The sequence below is a fragment of the Berghia stephanieae genome, chromosome 1, assembly GCF_034508935.2.
Source record: "Berghia stephanieae isolate SIO BIC M18660-M18661 chromosome 1, UCSD_Bste_1.3, whole genome shotgun sequence".
In the NCBI taxonomy this organism is placed as follows: Eukaryota; Metazoa; Mollusca; class Gastropoda; order Nudibranchia; family Aeolidiidae; genus Berghia; species Berghia stephanieae.
Genome location: NC_088360.1, coordinates 129,098,478 through 129,108,477, shown reverse-complemented (window position 1 = coordinate 129,108,477; position 10,000 = coordinate 129,098,478). Strand labels below are relative to the sequence as shown.

Genomic DNA, 10,000 nt, shown 5'->3' with positions numbered 1-10,000 from the left:
TCCAAGAGTGTCAATTTCAGATTTTGGTAAGTACTTTCTGCCCTTACCGGATAGTAAATTCGTGAGGTAAAGATCTTGACGTGAGTGCTGTTCACCACTCTTTACATCTTCTGTGTGTTTGTACAATATTCGATTCATCATAGAAGGTTTATCCAATGAGCAAATGTTAGGCCTCATCTGATGAACCATGTGATGGGTCAAAATTTTCTTACAGTTGAACACCCCTTTTTCATTGTCTTTGACACAAGAAAGCAACTCTAAAGAAACTTTGTCACTGGCACAGACAGCTTGGACAACACCCGATTCCAAGGTGCAAACTCGGACCAATTCTGTGGCATCTTCTTTGAAGCCTTTGATGTAAGGTTTCCAGCGTCCTTCCCTCCAATGAGGCACGAGCTTCTGAACGATTTCCAGATTTCCCTTAAGAGCTGCTATGTGGACGGCAAAACAAATAGACGCCGACGCCTCACTCTCTAACAGAATGTCTATCAGTTTTTCATTATCAGTGATGGCTGCAATTTCAAGGGGCATGAATGGAAAAAGTTTCATTTCTACAGCAGTTAACGATTCCATTTCAAAATTTTCCTTGTTTGGAATATAGTTTGGACTAGCACCCATTTTCAGAAGAAACTTGACACATTTCACCAACTTTTCTTTACCTCTGTTATCTTTCGGCGCATTGAGCAAAGATACGTGTAAAATTATTGTGAAAGCATCTTTGCTAAAGTTTTCAGATTTGTGTAATATTTTGATGACTCTGGCATCAGAGAGTCTGGCCGCATGATATGCTGATCTCGTTACGCGACGTAGAGCAGGAAAAGCTGTCAGAAGATCAGGGATCAAATCCCATTGACGTTTGGATATCAAAACATCCAGAGGTGTTTTGGTGATTTTTGGAGGGTTATAGTTGTATCGTTGTGGCAAGCTGAAGGTTGTTTGTTTGAATTTTACGTTCCCTGTGACGTCACTATTAGTGTCCTCCTTTGGGTTACGCAAGGGTGTTTTGGTAGATTTACTTTCGGTCTTGATGGAGTAAACCACTTTTGGCTTTTTTTGTTTTTGTCCAGATTGAGAAGAAGGCGGCACGCACAAATGACTCCATCTGAAATATAGGGGATAATTCGATATAAAAAATCCGTTAATGACAAAATCATAAACTGTCACTTTCAATCATTTTACAGAGAAAAACTAATCACATAATGAATAGGCATATATTGTTATTATAATAATGATGATGATAATGATTACAATAATAATAATGATAATAATAATAATGATAATAATAATAATAATAATAATAATAATAATAATAATAATAATCATAATAATAATGATAATTGTATGGCGCTCATTGCCAAGGCCTCAGAGCGAATCACTTTGTACACCTTCAAGTTCCTTCATAATAGTGGTTACATGATTAATTTTCATGTCTAGCTATGAAAAAAGATGTTTTCGAAATAAAAGAAAAAGTTTTGAGAGTTTTCTTTAAACATTGTACTGAGGCAATTGATCTACATTGACAGAATTACAGATTAGATTCTCTGTTACTCTATAAATATTCAAATTACCTCTTCAGTTTGAATAAGGTGGTGCGTGTTTTGCCACAACTCAGACACGTGATCTGATTGGCCTTTCTCCCGACGCGTCTTTGGACATCTGCCCGTATATCCTCTGTGTTGTGTTGTTGGAAATGCTCTGACCAAGCCTCAAAGACTTCGTTGTCACTTTTATGAAGTGGAACTCGGTAATAAGCAGACAAAGGATGATTTGCCTGCAAGAGTATGAATGGATCAAGATAAAACGAATAAAAACAAAGATATACATTCGTATATGATAAATCTCTGTATTTTATGTACCCATTATGTTTCACAATACTTCATGATGTACATAGAATTACATTGTTAATCAATTCTATTACACACTCTTACAAAATATATCATTGTTTATAACCCGGTCTTCTTTCACTGTGTTAAGTGCTAAAAATTATCACCCAGTTTGGGCACGGGGTTCCTTTGACGCCGCAATGAGACCCTTTAGCGACATCAAGGTCACGAAGCCCAACCTCCCGCCCCCTCATCAAGAAATCCCTTCATTCATCCAAATAAACTATTTTGAAAATCTAATAATTTACATGAAAGTATAACACCCCCACCCTCTCTTTCTCTCTCTAACACTTTAAAGATCCTATTCCATTTTCTCCACATAACACCCCTCCCCCAACCCCCTTTCCCTTATGACAAGCCTCTTAGCTTCGCCCATCCTTCTCTCCTGCAGTGTCCCTAGAATCTACGCCTGTTCTTTTTGGATCGTATTTACCTGTTTCTGTTTGACAGCGGCATCCAAGACGATTTTAAACAAATCCTCATCAAAGCTGTACAGATAATTGAGCACACAATCTCCGTTAGCGTCTGGTCTGAGGAGTTCAATCCTGTGGGCGTGTTCAGCTATCAGGTACAGCAACACGTCGTGTTGTCGGTATTGGGCTGCCACGAGGGTTGGGGACCGCTGGCATTTGTCTGCAACCACAACAATAACCACAACGCCAATGAGATATATTGACTGTAATAATAAAACTATGATAAACAGTTGTAGGTTTTAGACATTAATAAATGCCCTTGTTATAAAATTGATATTTCCGTAGAAAACTATTGTCAATGAGAACTGAGATTATGATTAAGATTTAGAGAGACATTATTTTGAGATTTAGAAGTCGCTTATCGAACAGCCGACCTGCTGTGGCGTGCACATTATTACAGATCTGATAGCCAAACGTAATTGTCGGCTTGATTTAACATTGGTGTAATGGACAATATGTTGCGTTCGTTTGAGAGTATGTACATCGTTATAATGATACTTTGGGTTATCAGACCTGCGTATAAGTACACGTCGACTTGCTCTAAGTAATATTGAGACTTTTAAAGACGCATTGCAGACGAAGAGTGCATGTTTATAACAAAGTATCAAGAAAGTGTCATATTTTTTTTCTTTTTCATTTTGGTATACACAATTTGTTATTACAATTGGATGATGTAGAAAAAAAAAGAATAAAGAAATAAACCTAGTAAACTTACCCAAACATGAAAGATCCACCTTGTCTCGTGTGGCAAGGACACAAACAATATCGAGTTGCCCAGCTGCGCATGCGTAATGCAAAGGGGTAGAGCCTCGCCAATCACGTGCCATGGGATCAGCACCGTGCAGCATCAGGAATCTCACAGCTGCCTCTTTTCCTTTTTGGCAGGCTTCGTGAAGTGGTGTCCTGGAGACAATGTAAAGACAAACTTTTGATCAACACTTCAATATTCAATATCTCGATTTGTAACACAGGTAAATGATGATGCTTATGTTAATTAACCGGATGGGTGACCACAACAGCAAAACTCTGGCCATGAATTGAAAACTACGGCACGACATTTTATGTACACTACTACACACAAATCATGTATGAATGAGTACTTGGCAAACGGTAGTTACGGTTACTGCATATTGAAAGGGCGATCTTCTTATGTGGAATATAAATTTGGTCCCACATTTCATGCTAAAGGACTAAATGAATAAATGTGAAGAGCATAAAGCATGATGATTCGGGGAGTTGCGCAACATAAATGTTCATGTTTCATTTAACGACCATTACTATCCACGCTAAAGGCACATTTTAGGCATCATCTGGACATACTATAAGTCAATCAAAGTGGTTTAGATAAGATTTGTTTCTCTGAATGGACCACAATAATCCCTCCTGTCTATAGTCAGAAGATGACAATTGTCTTGGTTTGGTCATGTTTCTCGCTATGATACATTGGCAACACTATTATGTAGGGACATTGGTGTTAGGCAGAGGGACACGACGGCAAACAAAATGTTGGATAGACAATGTAAAGGAATGGATAAGGATGGGCAGCCCAATACCATATTACTGATTAAATTCCTCACAAATTGTACGTTTCTGATACTGTGAACTGTCTCGTGTCACTAATAAAAATTTATATGTTATTCTGAAAGGGAATGTAAGATTTAAAAAGGAAATTTTAAAAGGTGTGTAGGAAACAGTGCCAGGTAAATCATTGTGAGTGAAAGGCTCAATAGAGTTCGCCTCAATTGATATGAAAAGAGTGAATTCTTTCTTACCGCCCCATTAAATCGTTACACGCCATAGGTACTTTCATATCCAACAATAACTGGAGCACGTCGATGTTATTTGTTGCAGCCGCATAAGGAACAAATCGGGTAAGAACTAATGGTGCCTGTCTCAGAAGAGGCAGCAGATATTGGCCTCTGTCTTCGAGATTCTTATCAATCTCCTTTACAAGGGTGGAGAGGAATTCTCCATCCAAATGTAAATCACTTCGGAGATTGGCCAGAATCTTCAATGTCGAAAATCGTTTCCAGTATAATGCTAGTTTTATTCCCTTGATAAAGTCTTTAGCATCCATTGAGTCATAATAAAGATGTCCAATGATATTGCTATGTCCGTGTTGACATGCGTAATGGAACGGGAGATGTCCATCGGAATCATAAATATCCGGTGTGTGTTTTTCCCCAACCTCGTCTAGTATGACGTCAAGATCTGAAATAATGTCAAGGTCAGTTTTTTTCTTCGAAATTTTCTGATACTTTGTTGCTGTTTTGGGCACAAGCGAATTTGCCTTTTCATTATGGTTTACATTGTTTGTTCTGACGTCTGCGTAGCTTTTTGTATCCCGTGGATCAGCATTTGGTCGGTAATCTTCTGAAAGAATACTAATATTATCAAAACAGTTTTCATCTGTGTAATCAATTCTCGTGTTTTGCCAATGCTGTAAAAGTTTTTCCACCACATCAACATCTCCAAGCTCTGCAGCTTGATGCAGTGGAGGCCGGTAAAACGGAGCTCCAACTGGATGAACGAAATCACACAACTTTCGACACATTTCTACATCCTTTCGTTTGAAAGCAAAATTCACAAAATGAAGAATGAGCGTTGACTCCAAAACAGAGAGTTCTAATTTTGACAATAAGTAATCCGTATCAGAATCACAAAATGAAATAATTAAACGATGGCAGCTGTTTCCTAAATTGTCTTTTATTTGTAAATCGGGACCTAGATTTAGCAGATAACTAATAAGCTCCAAACGATGTGAATAAATAGCCCGATGCAGAGCAGTCCGACCTTGACAATCCTGAAGATAGAGAACTTCGCGTCCAAAGCGACCTACGAGAATTTCAGCAGTAGTGACGTCCCCTTTACCAGATACGTAATGCAACGGTGTCGCTTGATAGTTATCTCGGAAGGTGTCCGGTGAAATATCCTCTGGCAGATTTTCCAATTCTTTCGTCAGTTTCTTCTTGCTTCCTAATGCTGCAAGTTCACAGATCGTCTCTACTCTGTGATCTGTAAAGGAAAAATAGGTTGGTTATTGGGTCGTGGCAAATTGAAAAACATTGTCATTTTAGACTTACAAGGAAAAAATAATAAACACTTTAAAACTGTTATTGTTACATCTCACATTTCATTAACAAGGTAGTCCTTCATAGCTATAAATAAGGCATTTAGAGGAGGTGTTCATATCGGCTACTATAGAGTTGAACGTGCAGCTATGGCATGGCATTCGCCTTCAGACCAGAAGATTCCAGGCCAGAGTCCCGAACTGAACGGCGCATGGTTAAGTTATTGGAAAAAGCTCTTTACTCACATTTTATCACTGTATTCATGTGTACCTGGTTTTTAACTGTTTTTTTTTCTGTCGTAAAATAAAGAGAGGCGGATGAGATGGCCTGGACATTTTGCCAGAATAGAAGCAACTGCTCTGCCAAGAATCGCACTCTGCTGGACGTCTGATGGCAAACAAACAAAAAAAAAAAACCCCAAAAAAAAAAACAACAACCCAACAACAACAACAAAAAAAAAAAAAAACCAAACAAACAAAACAAAAAACGGAGAGGCGGGCCCAAAGAAACCTGTGGAAGATCCATGGATAAAGAACTTAAAGAGGCTGGCCGGAGCAACACCGGCGTCCACATAGCCAACAGACAGAAATGGAAGTCATTAGTTGATGCTTTATGCGCCCCATGGCTTGATGCGGATTAAGCAAGTAATAATTGTAATATCCAACAGTACCAGCAGGCGTCATGTCTGGTTTACATGTTAAGATTTGCTGTTGGCTTTTGAACCCTTGCAAAGCGCTTTGAGCACGTTTAGCAGGTAAAGTCTATATAGATGCTCACATTTTAAAAGAAAACCTGGACAATAGCAATTACTCTCTACGTAAGACGTAATGTGTTTTTCACCAGATCTATCACACCTAACTAACCAATCACTGCTTGATTGACGGAAAGTCAGAGAAAATCTCAACTATACGTGTTATCAACACCAGTCCCTCCGCCTTTGAAGTGACTGCTCTGCAAACTAAGCTACCAGGATTCCTTATATCTTCATTACTGGCACAATACTGTCAAATAAAATTCAATATACATTCAGCATACCAAGTACACCAGGCTTCATGGACCAAATATTCCCAGGCAAAAACGAGAACCCTTCAATCCTGTCGGCATTGAGTTCTCGCATGAGTTGAGTCTTCTGCCAGCGTTCGTGAGCACTTTTCTCGCATAGGAATACAATGCCGGCAAAATAGCTCCAAATACGACAGCCATCCTTGTCTAACGAGATCTGTAAAAACAAAAACCGAAAAGGGTGAGTTTTATGCTGCCTACAGTATGCCTTTGGCATCAGATCTACATGTTATGACCAAATATTACACTATTTGGCAGGAAAGTCGTTACAAGCTTTATCATCGCATAGTAGGAAACAGTCCGATAAATGGAATGATGAATCAACTGATCAAAGCAAACAAAATCTTGATCAGGCATTTGTTACAATTCTTAATTTTGTGCTACTGCGTTAACATTTTGATAGATTTATTTCATAACCTTCAGAGTTTAAATTGTTGATTTTCTCTTACGGTGTATTAAAAGAAAATGAATCTATTTCAAATGACTCTATTTCATTAGATATAGAAGAATTTATTTTTTTTTGGACTAAAATAGTTTTGTAAATCTACCTTTTTGTATTGAACTTCTGGAAACTTGAACAATTTATTGGGTAATCCTAGGGGCAGACGAGGCATGACGTCGACCAATCGGAGGAAGCGTTCCTTATGACGTAACACTTCCTTTCCATGCTGAAGGAATATGAAACCTCTGTCATAAGTGGAACTGCAGATAAAAATATAGAGATTGTCAAAGTACAAATTTATCATGATATGGTTCCAGTTGGGTGAAACCTGTCAATTTGTTTAATCAACACTAGATGTTGAACTCCTCAAGAAAGTAAAAAGAAAATGATACAGAGCACGAGAAGCTTGGCAGTGAGACTAGGAGGTAGATAATAAGGGACTGGCTTTATTTGAAGACAGTTGGAGAGCAGAGCCCAGGAGGCTCGTCTGTGGCATTTGGCCCCCAGGAGAGGGTTCAGAGGCCAAGGGAATACGAAATTCAACATTAAATACTATTTTATTTCTAATTATAGACATCTGATTAAAGTTTCAAACGAAATCACTATATTCACCTTAAATGGAAGTTTGTCTTTACGGTCTATCTACCTTCCCCCTCCCCTACATTACTGTCTGCCACACTAGGTCCTGAGCAGTTTTAAACAGTTTTAATGTCACGCCATTTTGATAAAGGGCACCGAGTCAGTTGTAAATGAAACTACGGTTTGATAAAAGAATGTGTCATATTCAAATATCTACTAGGACAAATCTTTATTACTGCCCCAAAAACTAGTCATAGTCCACGCTTCAAAATGTTTTGAAATGACCCAAATCATGCTTTCTCTTTACTGCATTCAAAATGTTGCAACATCTCAATGGGAGCGATCTTTATTGAGGTATTCGTCTAACCGAGTCATCGGTCACATGATTTGTTACTGTCTAACTATTGGATATTTCTTAATACATGTAAACACGCTGCTTTGTTTATCAAAGTTGTAAACATAACCATGGATGAAGCTGAAAAAAAATCCCAAGACATATTGTATGTTGGATATTTTGAATACAGTGAATACTTTCTATTATGTAGGTAATTTTGAGCACTTTTTGCAAGTGTCTAATGACTCAAGTACGTGGAAAAATAATGTAGCATGTTATATAAATATTAATTGCCAGACCTGAAAAATTTGTGTAAAATCCTTCTGGTTTCCAAGAGTGTACATCTCGAGCTGATGAATATCGTCTTGACGTCCACAGCAGGGTGATCACGTGACACGGCTTGGAAGCGAACCAAAATGTCTGCTGGCTTGTCCTTGGGCGTGGCAGGCTGAGATGCAAACAGGTAAGTACGACCATGATCCACAGGTGGGAGGGAATCTATCACCTGAACAGCCGAGCTGAAAACAATATGCAGAATACCAATGGTATCAGATTGAAGGGTTTTCAATGTTTGTCATTGATGAAGACAGATTTCCTTTTTTTTTCTTATTATCAAATGTCTCGTTGATATACTCAAAGTACAGAGAATTCACAAAATCTGGGTACATGTAGTAAGTAATGATAATAATAAGAGAATTTCTATAGCACTTTATGCCAGGCAGCAAAGCGCTTTAAATAGATCAATTAAGAATGAATACTTCAATGTCATAAATTATTTATTCATTCAAAGGTCTAATTGTTTATATCATTTGGCTTCATTATACTTTTATTCGCTTTAAATGAGGTCATGCGTTGTGAATTTAATATGTGACACATCATTCAAAACGGTATCATGTTGGGATTAATCTGACCCTTAAAAGTGAATTTAAAATTAAAAGGATAATAGATACGAACTATAAGTTACTTGCAGTGTAAGAAAATGCTTTTATTCACAATCGTAACGAATAGAATTTAACCCAAAGTTTTATATTTGTGGCAATAATTTCAATTTCCAGCATTTGGTTCATTCCGATATGATACCTTTTAAGACGATAGTTCACATATTCATTAAACCTAATCTGAATTTCATCGTTCTAGGAATTATGCATTATAACCGTGCAACCAGACTTTATGGACACCCTGTATTCTAACAATAATAGGTATGTATTTTATATATAATTGAAAGGGTCAATTCTATACAGTGCCTAAGTCCAGATCGGCCTCAAATCGAGACATCATCAAAATGTCATGGATCAACGTGTACATATATGCAGGTCTGACCTCCGAATGCAATTATGGGCCGTGTTTAACATTGTTGAAATGGACAATATCTTTTGACATTTTTTGAGATTTTCATTACAACAATGATCCCATAATGAACTGGGTTATCAATATAATATAATATATAATGTACTTTATTCATCCAAAAGGAAATTTTTGTACAGACGTATAAAATGCCGACAATGGTACATACATAAACATAATATACGTAAATATAATGTGGTAAAGTAAAATTTGGTAACAGGTATATATAGTATAATAATATTGTAGGCTGTAAGAATAATTACATAGTGTAAATTAAGGGACATACCGATTATAAAAGTGTAAAGATATAAATATCTAGAAAAGGTATATTGATGTCAACATATAAGAAAAAAAAATCAAACCTGCAAATACGTGTACGTCGTGTGGATCTTCTATTTTTTCTGTGGCTCATCAATTACAAGGTCTGCATCTTTTACAAATCGAAAGAATCAGAAACTGATTCATCAATTTGACTTTCCAGATCACTGGCATCATCACTATCGCCAGGATCTCCTTGAAGTGGCCAAACTGGACTCGGGTACAGTACGGAACTAACACCTTCAATATGACATTCTAGATCATTGACACCATAGCATCATTATCGCCAGGAGCTTCTTGAAGTGGTCAAAATGGACTGGGGTACAGTATAGAACTAACACCTTCAATTTGACATTGTAGATCATTGACCGCATATCATCATTATCGCCAGGAGCTTCTTGAAGTGGTCAAAATGGACTGGGGTACAGTATAGAACTAACACCTTCAATTTGACATTGTAGATCATTGACCGCATATCATCATTATCGCCAAGA

The 10,000-nt window shown here is 37.5% G+C and overlaps 1 protein-coding gene across 2 annotated transcripts in view; it reads right to left on the bottom strand.

The window, feature by feature from the left end:
* LOC144963138 (uncharacterized) overlaps positions 1-10,000 on the bottom strand; it is a 50,198-nt gene that overhangs the window by 37,839 nt on the left and 2,359 nt on the right. For both annotated transcript variants that reach the window (XM_078896830.1, XM_078896829.1), the window contains exons 3-10: positions 8,144-8,362; positions 7,038-7,191; positions 6,463-6,646; positions 4,129-5,371; positions 3,072-3,259; positions 2,317-2,516; positions 1,569-1,771; positions 1-1,102 (exon numbers count right to left, since the gene is read on the bottom strand). The exon at positions 1-1,102 is cut by the window's left edge and continues 982 nt beyond it. In XM_078896830.1, the coding sequence (XP_078752956.1) occupies positions 1-1,102; positions 1,569-1,771; positions 2,317-2,516; positions 3,072-3,259; positions 4,129-5,371; positions 6,463-6,646; positions 7,038-7,191; positions 8,144-8,362 (3,493 nt within the window). The remainder of the gene's footprint in view (positions 1,103-1,568; positions 1,772-2,316; positions 2,517-3,071; positions 3,260-4,128; positions 5,372-6,462; positions 6,647-7,037; positions 7,192-8,143; positions 8,363-10,000) is intronic.